The 22,193-nt window shown below is 41.2% G+C and overlaps 5 protein-coding genes across 6 annotated transcripts; 1 reads left to right on the top strand and 4 right to left on the bottom strand.

The window, feature by feature from the left end:
- Positions 1 to 21: 21 nt before the first annotated feature.
- Positions 22 to 4,141, top strand: LOC116261997 (uncharacterized). Its single transcript, XM_031640977.2, has 7 exons — positions 22 to 323; positions 1,999 to 2,079; positions 2,176 to 2,241; positions 3,198 to 3,260; positions 3,358 to 3,424; positions 3,526 to 3,638; positions 3,772 to 4,141. The coding sequence occupies exons 1-7, from the start codon at positions 138 to 140 to the stop codon at positions 3,913 to 3,915; spliced, it is 720 nt and encodes a 239-aa protein (XP_031496837.1). The 5' UTR covers positions 22 to 137; the 3' UTR covers positions 3,916 to 4,141.
- Positions 4,142 to 5,060: 919 nt separating this feature from the next.
- Positions 5,061 to 14,225, bottom strand: LOC116262880 (expansin-A10-like). 2 transcript variants are annotated; one of them, XM_050080285.1, is made up of 3 exons: positions 14,215 to 14,225; positions 5,664 to 5,976; positions 5,061 to 5,577 (listed from the first exon to the last, which is right to left on the bottom strand). In XM_050080285.1, exons 1-3 carry the CDS (start codon positions 14,216 to 14,218, stop codon positions 5,274 to 5,276), a joined length of 621 nt encoding a protein of 206 aa, XP_049936242.1. In that variant the 5' UTR covers positions 14,219 to 14,225; the 3' UTR covers positions 5,061 to 5,273. The 2 variants fall into 2 exon arrangements, with proteins under 2 accessions (XP_049936242.1, XP_031498270.1); XM_031642410.1 differs by lacking the exon at positions 14,215 to 14,225 and adding an exon at positions 6,091 to 6,295.
- LOC116262955 (expansin-A8-like) lies at positions 8,518 to 9,816 on the bottom strand. The gene is made up of 3 exons (XM_031642503.1): positions 9,591 to 9,816; positions 9,137 to 9,449; positions 8,518 to 9,045 (listed from the first exon to the last, which is right to left on the bottom strand). The coding sequence occupies exons 1-3, from the start codon at positions 9,742 to 9,744 to the stop codon at positions 8,742 to 8,744; spliced, it is 771 nt and encodes a 256-aa protein (XP_031498363.1). The 5' UTR covers positions 9,745 to 9,816; the 3' UTR covers positions 8,518 to 8,741.
- Positions 13,064 to 14,438, bottom strand: LOC116263028 (expansin-A8-like). Its single transcript, XM_031642595.2, has 3 exons — positions 14,215 to 14,438; positions 13,717 to 14,029; positions 13,064 to 13,561 (listed from the first exon to the last, which is right to left on the bottom strand). The coding sequence occupies exons 1-3, from the start codon at positions 14,216 to 14,218 to the stop codon at positions 13,258 to 13,260; spliced, it is 621 nt and encodes a 206-aa protein (XP_031498455.1). The 5' UTR covers positions 14,219 to 14,438; the 3' UTR covers positions 13,064 to 13,257.
- Positions 14,439 to 17,400: 2,962 nt separating this feature from the next.
- On the bottom strand, positions 17,401 to 18,861 carry LOC116262522 (expansin-A4-like). Its single transcript, XM_031641974.2, has 3 exons — positions 18,628 to 18,861; positions 18,172 to 18,484; positions 17,401 to 18,061 (listed from the first exon to the last, which is right to left on the bottom strand). Exons 1-3 carry the CDS (start codon positions 18,779 to 18,781, stop codon positions 17,758 to 17,760), a joined length of 771 nt encoding a protein of 256 aa, XP_031497834.1. The 5' UTR covers positions 18,782 to 18,861; the 3' UTR covers positions 17,401 to 17,757.
- Between the last annotated feature and the right edge of the window lie 3,332 nt (positions 18,862 to 22,193).

Below are 22,193 nucleotides of genomic sequence, written 5' to 3'. Positions count from 1 at the left end.
TCCAATTTCACTTCCCCGCGTGTGAAAATGATTTGGCCCAAGGTGGATGCTTCGTTTAAGCGTAATTGCCACAGAACCCTCGAGTCCGAGAGTTGGAGGGAGCAGAATAGGGGTGAGACAAAGACGGAAGAAGACGGATGGTGGTGAAGGCCGTGCTGTTCGATTTGGACGACACCCTCGTGTCCACCGATGCCACCAATCAAGCTGCTTGCTCAAGGGCGGTGGAGCTCCTCCATTCCCGCTACGCAGCTGTCCGTGGTCAAGACGTCGCAGACAGCTTTTGGAAGGCCTTCATCCCGCAGCCCTGGGATCCCCACAATCAGGTTGCTTTCGATCTTTTCACCAAGAAAGACACTGATCCCTGCGAAAACCCAAAAATTTTGATTCGATTCTTGCGATGCCCATGATATCATATCCATCCATTAGTATCAGCATTACCGTCTACCAAAATCAATGTTTTGGTAGTGTATATTGTTTATACTTTATACTTCTTAATGAAGATGTTTTTCTGTCGTTGTAGTTGTAGTTGACTGCATCGGTCATGATTCAGAACTTGGGAAATTTCTCTTGTTTTTTGGTAGTTACAGCCTGGTCGTCATTGAATATATCGAATTTTCGATGATGTTGGTGTTAAAAGCTTTTATTGCCGTGCCGTAAAAAATTTCTCCACTCTTTTGATTAATCTGAAAGAAGTACATCGAACCTATTCGTTTCAATGCGGTCTTGGTTGCCAAGCACTTCAATGAATTTCAAAAGAATGATCTATTGGATGCGCTATCCTATTGAGGAAATCATTGCCCATCCTGATTAGGCATGTAAATTCTATAGATGTTATCTATTAGAACCTTAGCTTGTGAGAGTTTGGTCTGTGTGTGTTTCATGTGCCTGTTGGCTGACACCTACAGAAAAGCTGTACAGGGTGTGTTGCAAAGTTACATACAACCGTTGGTTAAGTTAATTAATGCTGATATTGTCCTTTTTCATGTTCCTAAGTTGGTCCCTTGACGATTATTTCATATTAGATGGATAGATGCTAATGGGAGTTGTACGCTCATCTCTTGTTGAAGCTGAACAAAAGGAAAAAACTTAGTTTCACATAATGTCTGTCTAAGGCTAACTTAAATTAGTTGTGCGCTGCCTTCTTGTGCTCCTCAATCACAAGCAGATGATGCTGCACCGTGAGATGCTTGGCACCGAAGAAGAGCTGCTTATAAACAGCATTGACAATTTAGATTCACGATTAGGGACTATTGCTTCTACGGTGATGGTTGGGAACAGGAGAGAAAAGAATATATTGCTTCTACAGAATGGGACCTGTGGAGCATCATGATGCGATGATTTGAAAAATCGTTGGGTATCATCATCTAGTTCTCAAGAAAGACTTAGTTTGTCTTATAAACGATCACATAAAGGCTGTAAAATTACAGTCTAGTGTTGTTGGTTTAAAGCATTAGATTTAACAAATTCAAGTTTATTAAGATAGAAACCCCCAATGATTTCTCTGGATGAGTCACAGCTGCATTAAGGGCAACTACTTCAAAGTTATTTGATGGTAAACCCCTTTCATATGAATGTTGTATAGTATGTTTGTGTTTACAAATTGGTAAGGAACTTGTCTATCCTAGCTTGCCTGCTGACTGAAATGAAGGTTATGGTTAATAAAAAACAAAATTTGGAAGGTTGAATACAGAAAGATAAAACGTTCCTCTGAATGTCTTGTCCAGAGGGAAACATCACCAAAATCATGTGTGTCTTCATAGACTGTCATGGACTTCATCTCTCCATGCTGCGAGTCATGAATAGATTGGCCATCATAGTCATACATGGGTTGTCACCAAATTTGTACTCCGCAGTACAAGCTTCTAAGACACCACCTACCAGCTCGTGGATTTGATGCTTGATATTCGGTTGGAATCTTGGGGATCTATTTCCACAAGTTTTTCTAGAAATGCTGATTCTTATAAATTTTAACATTAGTTTTACTTTTGTTGTTCTCAGATTGATGTCACAGAGTGGCGTGCACAGTTATGGCACAAAGCTCTACAGGAGCAAGGCATTGATGACATTGCACTTGCTAGAGTAATGAATTTAGATATTATTCTGGTCAAAAGCTTTCTCTGGTAACACCATTATTGTTGTGCTTGTATCTTAGTTTTTGTAATGGCTTTGAAACAGGAAGTACAAAACTGTTTTGACATGACAAGAATGGCTTCTTTCAAATGGTTGCCAGGTGTTGAGCAGGCAAGGTTCCTCTATTCTTCACTTTTTAACTTCTCATCAGACTGTTATGGAGGTGCACGTGTTTAGCTAAAACTAACTTTTAAGCCTTTGAAGCTCATTCACTTATGTGTTCATGTAGCATGAGAAATGATCATGTATCAGTCTAAAATTTCTTTTCTTATCTTTGGTCACTTATACAACAGGCACCTCCATATGTGATCCTTGGAAATTTGTTACAGTTACTTTATCTTACTGCTCTATCATGTAATATTATAAAAAGTAATGAGCATTATAGACCTCATGCACTTGAATGCCTTTGGAATCGATTTTGTAACATTATTTGGAATCTTGGATATTCATTTTTTGCTCACATGATATGAATTTCATGTCGTCTGCAAATCACTATCATCTGCAATCTGTGTAATCTTTTAAATCAACCAGTGCTATGTGCCATCCATTTTATCTGTATGCATTCTTGCATGCTTGAGGATGAAAAAGCTGGCTTTTTCTGGTCCGATCAACTGCACATGTACTGTATGCAGGGGTTTGAACCAGAAAATTTATGTCAAAGGGCCCAGATGTCTTCTTTCTAACGATTTTTATGTGTAATGCATGGTTTATGATGGTTTCCATAGCATGCATGTTTGATTCCTTGATATGCTCGAGTGCTTTCTTTCTTGTTTGTTATGTTGGCTTCAGTGCATATACTTGTTTTGATTTAGAGGATGAACATGAGAAATTACTTTCGAATGTTTTCCTTGTTTTTCTTTATCATAGGGAATTGATGATTGTCAATAAAGTGGTGAATCAGGCCATTGTTTATTAAAAGCTGATGTCCACTAGGCATCCCAATTTGAAGACTGGTGAATTATCCGGCTAATTATGTGATAAGCATGTGTTCTGTGAAGTATTTTCATATGTTACTGCCAACCGTGGCGCAACAAAGTGCTGATAGTGTCCAGAATTGCTCAATGCAGATGGTCAGGGAATTACAAGACCAAGGAATTAAAACATGCATCATTACAAATGGCCACCCAAAGGTCCGAATTTTCTATCAAGTCTTTTCAGTATCTCTCAATGGCCTATAAGGTACGAAAGACATTCTTTTTTGTAGTTAACATTTTATCTTTTCTGTAGGTTCAACGGGATAAGCTGGGAGCAGCTGAAGCCTCAAAACTATTTGATGTTATTCTTGTTGGTGGAGGTCTGTGAATGCATTTGTTTTCTAAATATGCTCTTTCTGTCACAGAGAGAGAGAGAGAGAGAGGGAGAGATGCAAACTAATATTCTTTTTGGACTTCCCAGAGGAAGCAAATGAGAAGCCGCATCCGAGCATTTTCATAAAAGCATGTGAACTTGTTGGTAGCAGACCAGAGGAGTCTGTCATGGTGGGGGATAACCTGAAGACTGATGTTCAGGTGTAAGGAATTGGAGCCTTCCGTAGATAATTATACCTTCTATATAGAGCTAGTGGCTTGCTTTAAGGGAAACTTATTGAATGCTTGCTAAAGCAGATTTTACAAACATTTCATTATATTTTTTGTTCTGCAGGGAGCAAGGAATGCTAATCTCTTGGCTGCTGTATGGGTCAACGTTCATGGGATTGTTGATATACCGGAGGATGTTACTGCAAGGCCTAGTTATACCATTAGTAATGTCATAGAGCTTCCACAAGTTCTTTCCTTGATCCAGTGATTGCTGTGTAACACAATGTCTATGTAGCGACAAGCATTGCTCGCTGATACTGTTCTTTACAAATGCATGAACTTATGCATTTGTTTTGTTTCATTTTTTGTTGTTTTCTTTGTTTCACCTTTCGAAATTCAATGACACTGTTATTTATAGATTGGAATTGGACATTGGTCACATTTAACCTAATTGCTTTCATTTTTTGTGTAATTCAATTCCAGTCTTATTTAAAGTGGATTAGACATGTAAATGAAGCATTAGGGACAGAACCTAGGTACTTCCTGCTTGTCTGGTCTAGATTCATTTCCTGGCTGCACTTGGACTGTGCAAGCTAAGACAAGGCCAAGTTCAAGAAACCACGGTGGGCGTGATGTATCATATCCTTGCTTACCGGCTTCTTGCTTGTTTGGATTACTTTTTCGAGTTTGGAAAAGGGTATCTTTTTTATTTCCTCCTTTTCTTTTTACCTTTGTAAAATTTTGCCTCTAATGAAGTGGCTTCAACCATATGTCACAAATATCACTAAATTTAGAAACTTTGTTCTTTCTACTGCAAAATTTGCAATGGCTGGTATGGAACTCCTGACATCCATGCATCAACTTGAAGATTGCGGATTCAACACCCTAGCCTGGTTGATGGAACTATTATTTACCTCCATAATAGCCAAACAAAAGTTCACAGGGACATATATCATAAACAACAACTGCTTCTGACAGCCTAACACTTCAATCTATGAATCTTAAACTTGGATCCTGGACGTTCTTTAGGGCCTGGATTTCGTTCTACTTTTGATTCACCTTCGACTAACTTTGTGTAATTCATGCTGAATTACCTTTGGTTAGCTCGTTTTTGTTGGATTAGTTCACCAGTCCTGCATTTTGACACGTTTTGTATGGTTTCCCCCTAATATGATGGTTGGTCAAGCAGTACCCAGTATTTCTTTTAGGTCAAAATATATCGATTATTCTTTCCCCTTCGTTTGCTTTTAACATTTTATTTATATGACCGTCTATATTATGCTGAATCTTATCAAGAACATAGTGGATAACAAGAACCAACGTAAGTTGAGCTGCTCCAGCTGCATATGATGCCGGACCATGGAACAAGGAGACTTCATGAAAAGCTCATACAGAAAATCCGGATGCAGCACATACATTCTGGCTTTTTATAGGCCAAAAAATCTTCCATGAAAAATAATACAATACAAGAAGTACCTATGACAAACTCGACGTTGTGGCCAAGCGGGTGCTAACTGAGACCACCTCAGCATTCATGGCTACATACAATGTCTCTCTCTCTCTCTCTCTCTTCTCTCGCTCATTCTCTACCAACAATGCGTGTATGCTTGTCTAATCTCTCTTTGTCTAGAACTGGCTACCCTCGAAGGTCTGGCCAAATTGCCAATTTTCCGGCACTGCATTGTAGCTGGTGACGGTCCTGCCGTCGCTGGTAGTAACCCGGAAGGAGAGGGTCTGGCCTCTGAGGTAAGAGTTGCTCTGCCAGTTCTGTCCCCAGTTCCTGGACATGGGCTGCCACCCTGTTCTCGACCCCTTTACAGCCACCGCATGGACGTCCCCTGCGCCACCAACGTTGGTGATGAGCACCAGGTTGAAGTAAGGATTGCCGTTGATGGTGAACCTTATTCCTCCTTTCTTCACGCATGGAACCCTGTTAAATAGAACAATACCATTAAGACAACTCGTTCTTCTTTGAGACAAATCTGGTGTGCTAACAGACAAGGACTGCCTTCTTACCTTCTGTATGCTACCGGCACAATTCCGGCCCTGTACTCGGCGATCTGCAGGAAAGCAGGCTCTGCCAAATCGAAGTGCTGCAGGGGAGGGTTGCACCACCCGCCATTGTCATTAGCCAAGGCGTAGTTCGGCGGGCAGAAGTTGGTGGCGGTGACCGTGATGCTGCCCGGCCGGCACCACTTGGCGTCGTCGTTGCACCTCATCTCGTAGCATGACCCGCAGCTGAGGCCATCGTTGAACAGAGCAGTGCTGAGTGCAGCAGTCAGTGTGCCATACCCCTGGCTGTACAGGTTGCCATATCCACAAGCTCCCCCTGTTCGTCAATTACACAAAAACATCAATACCACCATAAGATATGATACAAGGCAACATTAACAAGAAGCTGAATGCACGAAAAGTCAATGCTCGAACAAGAGTGAAGACACACCCATGGTCCCAGTTGCATCACCACCACCATAGAACGTGGCATGGCCGCTCTGCCACCCATAGTCGCCATAAGAGGCAGTAGGAGAGAATGCGAACCAGACAATGAAGAGGAAGAAGGAAGCTTGTTTAGTTGTGCAGAACTTAAAAGCAGCCATGGCAACTCCCTTTTGAGGGATGGCAGAGAGCAAAGGCTCAATTTATATGCGTACAAGGAGAAGTCGAGTTATTGTGCTTCTGCAAAGGTGGAGAGGGCGCTCTATTTATACTGTAAGCCCCTGGACCCATTCAACGGCAAAAGATCAACTTGAGTAGATTTAGATTTTCATGAAGTTCCTCTTTGCCCGGCCACACAAACAGAAGCACTTGGGTCAATATGAAAATGAGACACCAAAAACTGCCATTTCAGTCAAGATGTGGAACTTGGTCATTGAGATTTTTGAAAAGTAGAGCGAAAGAGATCGAGAGAAGGTCGGCAGACGTCATTGTCGATGACTCGCGCCCATGAATGTTGCCCTTGATTAAGGTGGATCTATGGTAGGTTGTTTCCTTTATTCCAGCTTTTCGCCGAAGGTGAACATCTTTTCTTCCTTCTCTTTTGACATCGAAAGAATGAAAATTGTAACTATCAAAGTTCCCTCCTCTACAAAATTCCTTTCCCCAGGCGATCTTTTTAGTCACAAAACTTTTTCTTGGGATTGACATTTTGATGGCTCCCACACTGCCAAAACGGCACGGCCTTCTCCATCATTCATTGCTTAACTGATGGATATCAAAATGAGATCTGATCTAAGGGCGGCCGGCGTAGGTGAGCCTGATAGGAAAGCTCCTCTGGTTTTTCGATAATTACTGCTAAAACTCCAAAATCGTAAAAACGGTTGTCACCATTAGATATCCATCTCATATTTCGTAGATCATCAAGAGAAAGCAGAGTCTTTCTCCAATGAATGCATGAACTGAGTATGTTGATTAATTAAAATTATAATTGGTTACATCTGACTTTTTTTATGAGAGCCAGTGTCGCCGGAATTGGCTTGGATTAGGCCAATGTGAATCAAATTAGCGGCCGATTCAAAGTGTGCGATATGTCAGCCTTAAGGAACCCGTAACCCTCTACCTATTTAGTTTAGGAACTAATTCTTACTGGGTTCTAGAACTTTTGTCTTGGGGGGCGAATATAGTGAAACACAAAAGGAGTAAAACTTCTGAAAACTTTTCACTGAGGCGCATTTATTTTTTTCAAAATCTTTATAAGGCTAAGTTGAAAGTTTTCAAAATATTTGCAAGCTATTTTTCTTTTTCAAAATTTCAGGTTGAGGGGGCATGCCTGCAGACCCCGTCCGGCTCTGTATTTTCACTTGTACGTCATGACCTATGAGATGTCGAACAGGTTATATTTTATAAGAAACATGAGGCCACATGCTAGGGCCCAAAATTATGCAAGCACTTTTCATAGTTTAGCACAATGAGTATTTCATCATACTGCTTAGTTTCCATCATGAAAAAGAGACTAACCACATACCAGTCCCCTCCCTTCCGTCCATTAAGCCAACTTCCTTGGTGATAAAACACCTTGGTTGAAAAAAAATTGAAGTCTCTCTACACAAAGTCAGAAAAATAAACGTTACTTTTTAGCCCGTTTCTATATATATATATATATATATAACAGAATACCCTTCATGCCTTTTTTTTTTCACCACCAACCCCTCCTCCTGAGAAGTTGCTATGAGCTATCTCTTTGTTTGTTCAGACGTTTCAAAAAGGTGAATGGTAAATAAAGGTTTCCGAAGTCTCCCAGTCCAACTTAGGACATATGCCTGTACATTCTCATTCTCCAATGTTCCTTTCCTTTTCAAAAATAAAAAGGAGACTATAAAGTTTGAACACTATTGACCAACTGTTCACAATTTCCTTTCGAGCTCCTCCGCCATCGCTCCCTGCCGGTTCAAAGAAGAAAAAAGAAGCGGGTGTTTCACTGATAGAAAATTAGACCTTGGGATGTTACCGATTTTAAAATCTGAGGCGCTTGCTTTTGTAAACTTACTCAAGTTTTCAGTCATTTTCTTAACGAAAGCATAAGTTTTTTTTTCCTCAAATTTTGAGAAGCGCGAGGACGTCAATATTTACATTCCAAACAGTTGTATCGGTTGTTTGTTTGATCAGCTTATAAGCAAGCCATCGTAGGCTCAAAAGTTTATTAATAGGAAGAGGCATTCTTGATGTGAAAGGGGGCACGGAGCCGGTTGAGTGCATGTCATGCGGGGAAAAGGATTCAAACATGAGTAGCGATAGTGCTTTAACTTCTGAAAATCTTACTGTTCATCATCAGTTGGTATGATCAAGGTTAACCAGTCCAGTGTACTGTTGAAAAACAGAAAAGCATATTCATATTCCAAACAGAAAGGCATATTAATGTAATCAGTCAATTACATGATACAAGAATATATTGGTATATGCGATAAGAGAGCTAGCATTATATGGAACTGCACGATTCTCATCTTCTCCCTACAAGCGCCGAGGACTTGTAAGATGGAAACAATGGCTTATGTATGTTTTAAGTGTCTGTAACAGATATGGCCGAGCGGGCGGTAACAGTCCACCTCAGCTTTCACGGCCATGACTTCGAACTCCTTCGCTGTCTGTATTTTCTAAGTACTAGAGCTGGGCACCTTCAAAAGTCTGGCCAAATTGCCAATTTGCAGGCACTGCATTGTAGCTGGTGACCGTTCTGCCGTCGCTGGTGGTGACCCGGAAGGAGAGGGACTGACCTTGGAGGTGGGAGTTGCTCTGCCAGTTCTGTCCCCAATTCCTGGACATCGGCTGCCATCCTGTTCTCGACCCCTTTACGGCCACGGCGTGGACGTCCCCTGCGCCACCCACGTTGGTGATCAGCACCAGGTTGAAGTAAGGATTGCCGTTGATGGTGAACCTTATTCCTCCTTTCTTCAAGCATGGAACCCTGTTAATCAGAACAAACCCATTATGACAACTTGTTCTTCTTTCAGACAAATCTGGTCTGTTGACGGACGAGGACTTTACTGCCTTCTTACCTTCTGAATGCTACTGGAACAATTCCGGCTCTGTACTCGGCAAGTTGCAGGAAAGCAGGCTCGGCCAAGTCGAAGTGCTGCAGGGGAGGGTTGCACCACCCGCCATTGTCATTAGCCAAGGCGTAGTTCGGCGGGCAGAAGTTGGTGGCGGTCACCGTGATGGTGCCCGGCCGGCACCACTTGGGGTCGTCGTTGCACTTCATCTCGTAGCAGGAGCCACAACTCAGGCCATTGTTGAAGAGGGCAGTACTGAGTGCAGCAGTGAGCGTGCCGTAGCCCTGGCTGTACAAGTTTCCATAACCACAAGCTCCTCCTGTTCCACGGTTTTACACATCAAATATATGAACAATCACATGTCATCACAAGAAACGCAGCAATCTACGGCAGCAATTTCAATTTCATCAAATCTAAGAAGGCTTAATACTGCCAGAAGAAGCAACACTCAGAGCCTTACCCATCGTCCCCGTTGCATCACTACCACCATAGAATGTGGCATGGCCGCTCTGCCATCCATAGTCCCCGTAGGAGCCAGTAAAGGAAAAGGCGAACGCGAGGAGCAGAAGCAAAACAGAAGCTCGTTTAGGTGTGGGGAAGTTCTGAGCAGCCATTGCAACTCTCAAAACAGAGCAATTCCGCTGGAAGTGTAGTGTAGGGAGATGGAAAGGTAGTACTTGGGTTACTGAGCTTGCTGGTGCTTGGCAAAGGCTGGGAGATTGCTCTGTTTATATTGCTAAGAAAGAGGAGCTTCTGGCCCACATCGGCACCTGCCCACAAGAAAAATTTGGCAAAGATCGAACCATCTTTCGATGTGTAATCTTGTTCTCGGCTCACAACTGCATCATCTCGCGCGTTCTTCAACCCAACCACTACATTCCGTGTTTTCAGATCAATCAGAATCATGAAATGCGGGATCATGAAATTAATATTAGCCTTTTCTATGGGCCCTGCAGTCTTATGGTAATTAGGGGCCTGTTTTTTTAGGTCCGATCAATGTGAAAGTGAGAAACCAAAACTCTTGGTCAAGATTTGGAATTTGGGACTTTGAGTTGCTTGAGGAAAAGGTTGCTCGATGCATGCGATGATCGTCGGCAGCTGGTAAGCTTGACTCCCCATTAATGGCGCCCCCTTGATTGACGTGAGGACGGTCATCCGTCTCCTTTCATCACAAGAAGAACGACAGAAACATTTTGAAAATCTGCTTCTCGTCATGTGATGAGATGAAGTTGCGGGAGAAATTAAATCGTAGAGATGAATAGGAATATTTTTTGTGAACATTTCATATATGTGTGTCTGGGCACCCAAGTAAATTGATGAGACAGCCAATTTATACGTTTCACTGCATGAAGGTCACATTGCGATTTTGCCAAGAAAAATTAGCTCTCTTTTTTTTCCTTTTTTTTGAATTAAAAACTTTTATTTTCAAAATGAAATTGAGAGGTAAGATGAAATATTTTCGAAACAAATGTTGGAAAATGGGCTTGGGCTTGGCCTAGGGCTTGAGTCTGAACTAAAGGGTATGAACTAGGCTGTTTGGTAACTCGACCCGGTCCACCCTACCCATTTCAAAAACTTTAAAATCTGACAACTCAAAACTAAAATGAGATGTTTGCCTCCATGCACTTCAAAATATTGCAAGGTATGTATAAATTATATAAGACTAAGGAAATACATAGTTTCAAGATAATTACCATTAAACTCTTCAAATTAACATTCGAATATTTATGTCTTAACCTTGTTATAAAACCAAAATTTGAGCGTGGATACTCTGGTTTAATCAAGTTTTCAGGGCGAGGATTCATGAATAGACTGACAAGTAGGTTAAGAGAAGAAAGAGACCGCAAAAATGCCAAATCCATCCCTTCCCCTAATGAGGAGATGCATTTCAAACATCTTTCCATGATATTGACAGTTCAAAACAACTATAGCTTTGAACGTAACCACGTCCCTTTCATCATAGATCACTGCATAAATGGTGGATTAGGGTCGGAAAAGTCGGTTCGGTTGCGTACCTACCAAGGTAATCCAATGGTGTTTGAAATTGATGGGATTGGGGAACATAAAAACAAACCAGGACCAAAACCTCCACACCACGTTGTTGGACTTATCTTTAGGGATTGGCGACTAGCCTGCTCTGGAGTTCTTGTCTTCAAATTTTGTTATATATTTCCATTTTGTCGGCTAAATATAGAGAACTAGTTACACTGCGGCTTTTAAGTAAAGGCCAAGTGTACTTACTGTGACTAACCAGGTTCGCTCCATATAAACTCTTTCTTTTATTTTCCCAAGGCCTACTTTGCTCCTTCCTACCCAAACAGTGGTTGCTGCCTAGAGAATAGCTGGTTTTCTTTTCAATTTATAGCTCTGGGAAGCTAAACTTAGGCTGCGAGACTTTGTCGCTCCCCCTAGAACTTAAAACTTCAAAAGCTATAGCCAAATTCTTATAAACTTGACACTTATTCTTGTAGCCTAGCCTTGCTTTGACTTGTGCAAAGAATTGGAACCAGGGACCGACCGTATACCAGCCGCTGGTCAAAGCAGTTGCGTCAAATTTCACAGGAAAACCTCCTTATTTCTTTTGCCGGAATGCACCTGCCTTTCTCAACACGATTAACTCAATTTCATTGTTTGGCTATCTCAGTTTGAAAGGGTGGCGAAGGAGAATCGGACTCACTAACGTCATACGAACATATTATCATATTAAGAAAAGATGAAGCTCAGAATGACAAATATCAATGATGCACGTAGCTCATGCTCTAGTAGTGGTGGATAATATTAATGGGTTAGGCTTGAGAGATCAGTTGATAAGTTCAGGGGAATTTTATTAGAATATTTGGCTTCCAAATCAGTTCATCCTGTGAGCCTAACATTCGGAAAATTGTCTGAACTGAGATAGAATTGATACCATTTGTGAATTGGATAAAAAATAAAATAAATTTAATTTCGTATTGTAAAAATTCATAGAGCAAATAAACGCAAGCCAAGAAAAAGGAAATTGAGAATATAAAATAAAAGAATTATCATGCGAAATATACTATGTGCCCCTTCAATCCCAGCCATTTATTGATTCAAAGAAGGTCTGATTGGATTTGATTTTCAATTACCTTAACAACGTTGATATCCAGACACCAGTTTGTGTAGTGATAATTTGGTTACCATTTCTCTAAGCTCAGCTAAGAAGAAAAAAAAAATTCACAGTGTTTATGGGGAGGAGTAGGACTTAAGCCCCTTCAAGTGGAAGTTGGTCAAGGACAGAGGACTCTTTTTGACAAAAAAAAAAAGATTTTCTATTAAATAATAGATTTCAATCACCAACTTTTTAAATTAAAGAATAGAAGTCAATTGCCATATTGATGGAACTAATATACAAAACCAAATCTACTCAATTTTTTAGGATTGATTCACAAAACATTACGCTTGTGTTGTGGAACTCCTCTTACCGATTTAGATATATTGCTTTGATTTTGTTGCCGGCCTAATATTTTATTAAGCATATCAAATCTTTTTGTTAAACAACTTTTATGGCTTATTCATTAGCAAGCATTTCTCTAAAAGATAAAATACATGATATTCAAATAATGGATTTTCTTTTTTCAATTCACATATTGAGAAAAGGGATTCAATTATTGCCGTGGATGTGAAACTTACAGCGAATGCTCACAAATCCAAACCCTTGAAGAAGCTTGCATTTATTTATTCAATCAATTTTTGATGAGTTGATTCGAAAGCAAATAAAAAGCTTTGGATTTTCGATCGGGATTTTTCAAGTTCGATATTTGATTTGGAAAATCTAACAAAGATTTTCTTTTTTCTTTTTTTTAACATTTAAACGTCTCTGTTACAATGCACTCATTATCTTCGCTGATGAACTATCCAAGCAATTATCAAACTTCCCCTTGATGATTTATTCTAGCTCATTCAAAGGCCGACATGTTCTACCAAAAGAATTATATATATATATATATGACAAGCGGGTGATGTGCAACCACCTCAGCTCCCATGGTCCTGTCTCTGCAATTCTTGACCCCGACGTTTGTTCTCTCGACTGAACAGACAGACTCGCCAACATGTATGCGTCTCTATGCTGTGCATTCCGGCAATAGTGCATGTCCATGTATTTATGTCTAGAGCTGGCTGCCCTCGAAGGTCTGCCCGAATTGCCAATTTGCAGGCGCAGCATTGTAGCTGGTGACGGTCCTGCCGTCGCTGGTGGTGACCCGGAAGGACAGGGATTGACCTCTGAGGTAAGAGTTGCTCTGCCAATTCTGGCCCCAGTTCCTTGACATGGGCTGCCACCCTGTTCTCGACCCCTTCACGGCCACCGCATGGACATCTCCGGTGCCGCCCACGTTGGTGATGAGCACCAGGTTGAAGTAAGGGTTGCCGTTGATCTGGAACCTTATTCCTCCTTTCTTCACACATGGAACCCTGTTGAGAACAACAGCCAACAAAAGAACATATAAAATCTGAATCGTTAGCAGGAACTTCTGATTCACAAGGTGTATTTTGTAGTACTTGTGATAGCAGAACAATAAGAATTGTGAAATTGCTTGATCGAAGAACCAATCGGTCGAGTTGCTTACCTTCTGAATGCCACCGGCACAATTCCGGCCCTGTACTCGGCGATCTGCAGGAAAGCAGGCTCTGCCAAATCGAAGTGCTGCAAGGGAGGGTTGCACCACCCCCCATTGTCATTAGCCAGGGCGTAGTTCGGCGGGCAGAAGTTGGTGGCGGTGACCGTGATGCTGCCAGGCCGGCACCACTTGGGGTCGTCGTTGCACCTCATCTCGTAGCATGACCCGCAGCTGAGGCCATCGTTGAACAATGCAGTGCTGAGTGCAGCGGTCATTGTGCCGTAGCCCTGGCTGTACAGGTTGCCATATCCACAAGCTCCACCTGTTGCAGAATTGCACATCAAATATGAGAATCATCATGACCACAAATATATGAACCGTCACAAAAACATTAAGTTACCAACAAATTTTACAAAGGCCCTTTTCAGGAATTTGAATTTCTTTGGTTCTCAAACGACTCAAAAGAGTAGTGAAAGCCGCTCAATATTGGATGAGGCTCACACTTACCCATGGTCCCAGTTGCATCACTGCCACCATAGAAAGTTGCATGGCCATTCTGCCATCAATAGTCAGCAGAGGAGCCAGCAGGAGAAAAGGCAAACACGAGGATCAAGAGGAAGAAAGAAGCTGGTGTAGTAGCCAGGGACGTGATTAGTGCAGCCATTTCGACCGAATTCTTCTTGAGGAATGGCAGAACAAGAGTTCAAGTTTAGAGAGACAGTGAGAAGAGGTCTGAATGTGTTTGCTTGTGCTAGGCAAAGGGGGACTAGGTCCTCTATTTATTCTGCTAAAATGTACTGTCGGTGCATATTGGTCTATGTCCCACAAGAAATTCTTGACACATACGTCAGCCCCATCTATCAGCATTCACACGTGATGATTCTAAGAAAATTCATAAGATGCCAATCTTTAAGTCAGATCTAAAATTTGGGAGTTGAAAGGAACATCCAACTCATGAAATTCAAAAGTGGGTAGTGTTCCTTGAGTTCAGAGGAAAAAGTGGGTTCCCGAATAAAAACTTATTTTGTGTTTCTAAAATGGGCAAGCACATTCCCTGTTTTAAGATCAACACCAAGACCCTCAAAACCAGCATTAGTACAAACACTTTTGTCTGATCCTTGAGGTATGATCCGCATGATAACTAGTGACAGATTTGGGTCAGTATGGAAACAGAACGCCTAACTCCTGTTTTTATCAAAACTTGAAATTTATATTATCTTTGAAAGACTGAAGATTGTTAGCAGACTCCGTTGACCAAGACTGGCTACCACCATAAATGGTGGCCCTGATTACGGTTCATATGCATATACAGTGACAGAATTTGTCGTCTGGTGGATGCGTTCTTCCGCTCCTTGGATGAACGGAGCGAAACTTCGACACCTGATTGTCGTTGGAGAATGAATTCTGCTCCCGTCCTGTGACGACGATATTGGCACCTGAGTCCCATCAATTCCTGATAGTTTCTCGGAATTTTCTCTTTCTCGCGCAATTTGAGGATGAAATTTTTTTGTTATGTGATTTGTTTGCATCTCAGGTGCGAGAATAACGAGGAACATGTAAAAAATGGGAGAGAAATTCGGGTTGAGCGCCAATCTCTTTTGAAAAATAATCCTACATCCTCACCATACTTCATCCCGTCCAATCACTTTCATGACAGATGATGGGGTGATGAAGCCCACCAAAATTACATGCATTGATTTATGTTTGCAATCATAACAGTTATCATAAAAACATGGATGGTGGAGGTTGCTGACCGCTTTTGATTTGGCAGACATGATCTCTTGAGGAGCGAGCGGGAGAGCTTAGGCAGATCAATGGGCCTTTCCTGTTCAATGCAAGGCCTTGGGCATATCCTGTCAAATTCTGATCCTGAGAGTTATAAGTCTTCACCTTCTTCACTTCAAAAGTTGAAGTGCATTTTCTTAGTCATGTGGATGAGTGATCTCTTGGGCAACTAGTCGCAACAGGCAAATTCATTTTCAGGATGAAAGTTTAAGTCTTATTACGGATATCATAGTCACACAAAAAAAAACACTTCTTTTTTAAGACGAAAAAATGCGGTAAATAAAAAAACTTTAAAATAAAAAAAGAGAGAAAGAAACACGTGTTTTTCCTTTTTCCTTTTATTCCTTTTTCACGTTTTTTAATGATGAATTGTTTTTTTTTTTTTATTTGTTGTAAATCTACTTATTTTTTTTATGTTTATGTTTTATTTCATTTTTTCCTTACTTTAGTTTTTCTAATTTTTTCAAAATTTATCCTTTTTTTTTTTCAAGTTTACCATATTATACCTGAGAAAAAACTCGCCAATTAGAACTGGAATCAGTTGGTTTGGATGTGCAAATAAGATTCCATAAACTATAAATTTTAGAAATTTAAGACAATTTTTGTGCAATTGCATCATGAAGGATCTTCCGTTGCTCGTGAGCATGAGGCTACAACCGCTGGTCGTGTAACTCGAACTAGTTTCTGATTCTCCCTTTTGCAGATCACAAGAAAAAGTTCATTGAAGAACCTCTGTTTTGTCAAAGGGAGAGGGGGCAAAAAGAAAAACCCCATGTTAAAACCTTCATGAAAAATTGCTCACTATCAGAAATATCAACAGTGGATCCCATGTGCAAGGACTTGCAGAGAAAAAGAGTGGATCCCATGTGATTTAATTGAACAAGGAAGGTGATCATCTTGGATTAAATCCAAACTCTCCCGTTCTGCTGCTTGATCTTTCAAGGCTGGTTTGGGCATGCTCAAGGTTTTCCTTTCTGAAGGATGGATTCCTGCGGAGGAGGGGGAAGAAAAACATGCTGAACAAAAATTCAGCACTACATCTAAAAGATCAAACTTTGACCCTTTATTTTAAGTATTTTTCTGTCGAGATGTGATTAACAAATTTTACTCCTTAGAGATGCATTACTGGATCAGTTTATTTGGAGGTTTAGAACAAATTTTGCAACCTATAGATTTTGAGAGACATCTTTACTGCAAATCACATTTATACATCTGAAAATGTTAATCTCTTTCCCGCTTTCAAAAATGCAAAATCACATGTGCAACTAAATTCTTGTGCAGGTACATTTCAGCCAATCTGCTCGTTTCGAAAACCGCCACACATGCACAATGTTTGAATTCTAGAAATTATGTAGAATCGAAATCCGCTTGCTATTAAATTCATTCTTTATGACAGATAGCTGGCCAATTACTTGCAGGAACAGCAACGCAGCCATCTTTAAGTAGCAAGTGGAAATTTTCAAACTGAGAATTCTGTTCCTTATTTAAGACTGTTACTGTTTTCAACACTCAAGTATCAATTTGGCAAGTCACTTTTTAGCCTAAGATGGTAAAGGTTTCATTCAAATCTCATTACTCTCCTTGTCTACCCTGTTTATTAATTGCGCGAATTTAAAACTTTCTGCAATTTTTTAATCGTCTTCCTGTCACTGTTTTTAATGGTTAATCTCTGAATTACTCTTCGTTCAATTAATTGCACATGTTGAGACTTTATGACTCTCGTGATTACCTCTTTGTCCTCCTCTTTTTAATGGTTCCTTTCTGAAATTATACCGCTCTTATGATTGTGCATTTTCAAACTTCCTCCGCCTTTAGATGGTTCCTGCCTCTACTGTTTGTTTCAAGTTCTGCCATATGCGATTGGAAAAAATAAAAGAAAATCAAGACAGTTCTGGTGGATCGTATTGGTGAAATGCCAATGGAAACAACTTTTTATACGAAGCATCTTCTTGATAAGATTCGTATTTCACAAGTACACATCTAAATGCAGGTGCCTTACATAAAACAAAGGACCAATTATAAAGATTTCCTAGTCAAACAAACTTTCAAATACTAAATGCCTCTTTCCACTTCCAAGGGCAAAGAAATGCTGCCATTGAAGGAATATGCATAACATATTGAGGTATACTATTCTGTGACAGGACTGACGGCCAAGCGGGCGCTAGAAAGCAACCTCAGCATTCATGGCCCCCCAGTCCTGCAATCTTTTTTTCTTCATACAGACAACAAGAGATAAAAAATATTCTCTCTTGCTATCCCCATGTCTCAGAGCTGGCTACCCTCAAAGGTCTGGCCAAATTGCCAATTAGCAAGCGCTACATTGTAGCTGGTGACAGTCTTCCCGTCGCTGGTGGTGACCTGGAAGGAGAGGGACTGGCCGTTGAGGTAGGAGTTGCTCTGCCAGTTCTGGCCCCAATTCCTGGACATGGGCTGCCACCCTGTTCTCGACCCCTTTATGGACACGGCATGGACGTCCCCTGCACCACCGACGTTGGTGATGAGCACCAGGTTGAAGTAGGAGTGGCCATTGATGGTGAACCTTATTCCTCCTTTCTTCACACATGGGACCCTGTTAAGAACAACCCACCAAGCAAAAAAAAAAATACATGCGTCACGTCTTTTTCTTCTTCTTCTTCCAGCCAAATTTGGGTTATTAAAACACTAGAACTATCTTCTCACCTTCTGAATGCGACAGGGACAATACCAGCCCTGTACTCAGCAATCTGCAAGAAGGCGGGCTCGGCCAAGTCGAAGTGCTGCAGGGGAGGGTTGCACCACCCTCCATTGTTATTAGGCAAAGCGAAGTTTGGCGGGCAGAAGTTGGTCGCAGTGACCATGATGCTGCCTGGCCGGCACCAGCTGGGGTCGTCGTTGCACCTCATCTCGTAGCAGGACCCACAGCTCAGGCCATCGTTGAACAGAGCAGTGCTGAGTGCAGCAGTCAGCGTGCCGTAGCCCTGACTGTATAAGTTGCCATAGCCGCAAGCTCCCCCTGATGCATAGTTGCACATCAAATATATGAATCACCCAACATATGAAACAAAAACAGCCCTGCACCCGCTAATGACAAATTTTAACCCCTCCAAGTTGCAGAAGAATCAATGAAATGCAGCATTCCGCAGAATGCAGACTTACCCATTGTCCCGGATGCATCACCACCGCCGTAGAAAGTGGCATGCCCACTCTCCCATCCAGAGTCACCGTAGGAGACAGTAGGAGAGAAGGCAAAGAAGGCAATGAAGAAGAAGAGGGAAGTGGGTCTAGTCATAGACAACTTAAGGGTAGCCATTGCAGCCCTTTCTTCAGGAAATGCAGAGAAGGAGACGAAGCCAAGAAGATGAACTGATGAAGATGCTATGCAAAAGGGAGGAGGATCCTTTATTTATATTTGAAGGAAAAGGTGGTAGTTAAAGAGGAGACGACCTGCAATTAATGTTTGTGTGTAGAAGAGACAAGCAAGGGGGCCACTTGCGCCTCTCACCGTCAATGTCTTTGGAGGCTTAAAGCTGTTGACATACAGCTGAAGTGCACATGGAAATGTTCGGTGCAGACGAGCCTCAAATGGAGCCCACTGCACATGGATGAGGCCTGCAGACGAGCCTAAAAAAAGAAAACAAAATAAAAAGGAATTCTGGCCCATACCCACATGAAGTTCATGTCAAACATCATCACATCTCCCTCAAAGCGATCTATCTTTAAAACGGCTGCGATAAGCAACAGAGTTTTCAATTGGCAAGACATGTCCAGCTTCATGAATTTTACTCATGTTTAATGCCCACATGCCATGTTTTCAAGGCCAAATGAAGGACCCCAAATTGAACTCTAATCCCCCAAGTTGCTGCTAGTTGCATCATGCGGAGGGAACCATTCAACACTTCCCGCCAACTTGCTCCATTTTGTTAGACCCAAGCGGTTTTTGAACTGCTCTCGAGAGAGTTCAGCTCCGGGTTTTCCTGAACGGGATTGTGTGCTGCTGGCTAGCGTAAGAACCAAAAGACAGTCAAAGCTTGGAGTTCGAGCCGTCCGTAATCTATTGGCAGTAAACTTGGGAAGCTTTTCAGTTTTTTTAACGCTTGAAAAGTTCTCCGGAAAGGGCGCCCTAGATTAACAGATTCACGGGAAAACTTTCCGTGAGAGGAACGCTTCTTTTTCCATCTTGTGATTAACAGGATTGGAAATCAAACAGTGGAATCTTTTATAATTCTTTCAGTTTGTTTTCGCAAACCCTTCTGGCTTTTCCTCCAACAGTTACTGCACGTGCTTTTCTTGATAGTCTGCAGCCTAACTCCAGCTTGACTTCACATAGAAGGAAAAGATCATGTTGCCCACAGACACAGCGTAGCGAAGAACTGAGAGATCAGTAGAGATGCGTTGTGTTGGATGCCCCACCCTCTTCGAATCATCCTCTATCTTTCAGATGAATGGCATTAGAAAGTTTTAACATCAACGGCTTATAAAGATTTTTAAATTTACAAACGAGAACTGTCCATGATGCTGAGGTTGAATTCGAGATTCTCAATCGAGCTTGCGAAACTTCTTATAACTACTTCCAAGGTAAGAGTAGAGGCATGTTGTTGTTGGGTTGAATTAGGACCATGCCAGATGCTCCCAGAGTAAAATTTTCATGTTTGATTGAAAAGATAATTTGTCTTTAAAAGTAGAGATACTTTGTCTTTAAAAGTAGAGATAATTTGTCTCGAGGAATAACTTCGCCTCCATCGAGGAAGAACAAGTCGAACATGGTCAACAGCACAATGTTCCAGGGGCAGTTTTTCTGGCATAATTTTGAAAGAGCCCACTAAAAGGTTTTAAACCTAACTTGGGCATCTACCCAAAGGTTCTATATTCCTTTTTTTTTTTTATGACACCTACTACTGGATCCGTTTCTTAATGGAGGGGGGTTCAAGTCCTACCCTCAAGGAGTAAGAGATGTTTGTTGTGACACATCAAAAGTAGGTAGAGTTGGAAATCTATATTAGTTTCTGCTCAAAATGTAGGTGAATCCTATGAGAGATAATATTCAATAGGACAATTTATCCCGTACTCTCCGGAGCAAATGACACCTCCGACATGTAATCGCATGTTTTTATGGCCAACCTGAACTGAAAAACATGCCTTAGGTTGTTTGATTGTGCAATAAGTTTTCAAAATTGAGAACCAACATCCAACAGAAACACCAAACTTTTACTCGCTTAGCTAAGCTAACTACCATGAGAATCGAACTGTGCCACTATGCCAATTCTTACCTGCATTAGAGACACTGTTATTGACATGCACCAATGAGGCGCAAAGGATATTTAGATGCCAACATAGTCCTTTTGATAGAACAAAAAAATAAAAAGATAACATTCTTCTTATCAAATACGTTTAAAGAATTTATCGTCAAATATCAAACTCGATGGAAGGCTTTTCTCCTAAAATTATTTTGCATTTGAACTCATGTGACATGTCATAGACGCAAACAACTTCTTGAACACAACTCATGAGCTGCACGTGCTCATCCTGGCCCGTGTATGGCTCTGCCACTCTTGAAAAGGTAGCCGGTTGAAGCATCAGAAACACATTTCACAAGACGAGCAGAAAAAGGCCTAATAAACCTGAGACAGAAAAAGTGGATGCCCATATGAAGATACAGCCAAACCGCCAGGTTAAACAACAGTTCCTCATCGATGTCAATGGATCAATCTCAATCCCAACCAGATCTGTACTTGGTGTATATAGTTTCAGATACAAACTTTGAGAGCCTACATAGAAGATCCAACTAAATTGAATGGGGCAAATCTGACATCTACCTGAATCCAAACTGCGTGTATCACAGTTGGCTGACTCGTCGAACTGGTTGGTGAATTGCCCGAGTCAGCTCGAATCACTAAAAAACCTGATCATCAATTCGTCTTGACTCACCCGATTCAGGTTATTTTGAAAGTCGATCAAATGAACAAGTCTGACCGAATAACCCATCGTATGCTAATCCAAGTTATGATTTGTATCCTTGACGAAACCGATCATGATCATTCGTGTGGGCTTTCAGCATACGAGGTCCACTTTAACTTTGAGAGTGATACGTGACTCTAAAGCTGACAAACTGTATTCAACGATCGGTGATTTGACATATCACTCGACTCCAATTTTCTAAGAAACTTTTCTCCTTGGTCCGCTTGGTTAGCAGTTGAAGACCTTTTAACTTGAGCCGCTTTAATACTCCACTGGCGTCTCTTGAAACGAGGAGTCTCTGCATCTCTAGCTAGCTTGCCTGGCTACAAGTAATAACCCCCCGGAAATATTATTATAAACAGATAAGCAAATAGATGGTATCCAACGCACCCCCCCACCCTTGCCCTTTTTCTGCACAAGCACATGCAGTTTATAATTTCAAAGTGAATCTAATCAGTCCTCATGAATTTTTAATTAGATTCAAAGGCCAGAAAATGCTTTATATCCGTATTCTATTACCAACTTCTTCACATATATTATATTCAAAAGAAGTTTTCTTCATATAAGGAATATATGGGTTGAAGTAAACTAAACTCTATAATATATGATACTTAAATCGAATATATACTTCTCTTCTTTTTTCTCTTTTGGAAGTGATTCTGGTCAAACATACTGTTTTCTAATGGCCAAGCTGGAAGGTAGATCTTCTTTCTCTTTCAGTTGTGCCCACAGAGACGCAATCCAGGCATTGAATACTTGACCTTAAC

Source organism: Nymphaea colorata, chromosome 10, assembly GCF_008831285.2.
Source record: "Nymphaea colorata isolate Beijing-Zhang1983 chromosome 10, ASM883128v2, whole genome shotgun sequence".
Taxonomy (NCBI): Eukaryota; Viridiplantae; Streptophyta; class Magnoliopsida; order Nymphaeales; family Nymphaeaceae; genus Nymphaea; species Nymphaea colorata.
Note: the sequence above shows the minus strand (reverse complement) of the source record. Positions and strands in the feature narration are given on the sequence as shown.

What these genes read in the sequence shown, in the direction of transcription:
- LOC116262522 (XM_031641974.2), bottom strand. Translation starts at nt 18,781, where the DNA reads ATGGCTACCCTTAAGTTGTCTATGACTAGACCCACTTCCCTCTTCTTC. An exon ending in TGATGCATCCGGGACAATGG is followed by an intron (nt 18,485 to 18,627) that starts GTAAGTCTGCAT and finishes ACTATGCATCAG; the next exon opens with GGGGAGCTTGCGGCTATGGC. An exon ending in GTCCCTGTCGCATTCAGAAG is followed by an intron (nt 18,062 to 18,171) that starts GTGAGAAGATAG and finishes TGTTCTTAACAG; the next exon opens with GGTCCCATGTGTGAAGAAAG.
- LOC116263028 (XM_031642595.2), bottom strand. An exon ending in GTGCCGGTGGCATTCAGAAG is followed by an intron (nt 13,562 to 13,716) that starts GTAAGCAACTCG and finishes TGTTCTCAACAG; the next exon opens with GGTTCCATGTGTGAAGAAAG.
- LOC116261997 (XM_031640977.2), top strand. Translation starts at nt 138, where the DNA reads ATGGTGGTGAAGGCCGTGCTGTTCGATTTGGACGACACCCTCGTGTCC. An exon ending in ATGACATTGCACTTGCTAGA is followed by an intron (nt 2,080 to 2,175) that starts GTAATGAATTTA and finishes GCTTTGAAACAG; the next exon opens with GAAGTACAAAACTGTTTTGA. An exon ending in TGTTATTCTTGTTGGTGGAG is followed by an intron (nt 3,425 to 3,525) that starts GTCTGTGAATGC and finishes TGGACTTCCCAG; the next exon opens with AGGAAGCAAATGAGAAGCCG.
- LOC116262955 (XM_031642503.1), bottom strand. Translation starts at nt 9,744, where the DNA reads ATGGCTGCTCAGAACTTCCCCACACCTAAACGAGCTTCTGTTTTGCTT. An exon ending in TGATGCAACGGGGACGATGG is followed by an intron (nt 9,450 to 9,590) that starts GTAAGGCTCTGA and finishes ACCGTGGAACAG; the next exon opens with GAGGAGCTTGTGGTTATGGA. An exon ending in GTTCCAGTAGCATTCAGAAG is followed by an intron (nt 9,046 to 9,136) that starts GTAAGAAGGCAG and finishes TCTGATTAACAG; the next exon opens with GGTTCCATGCTTGAAGAAAG.
- LOC116262880 (XM_031642410.1), bottom strand. Translation starts at nt 6,244, where the DNA reads ATGGCTGCTTTTAAGTTCTGCACAACTAAACAAGCTTCCTTCTTCCTC. An exon ending in TGATGCAACTGGGACCATGG is followed by an intron (nt 5,977 to 6,090) that starts GTGTGTCTTCAC and finishes ATTGACGAACAG; the next exon opens with GGGGAGCTTGTGGATATGGC. An exon ending in GTGCCGGTAGCATACAGAAG is followed by an intron (nt 5,578 to 5,663) that starts GTAAGAAGGCAG and finishes TCTATTTAACAG; the next exon opens with GGTTCCATGCGTGAAGAAAG.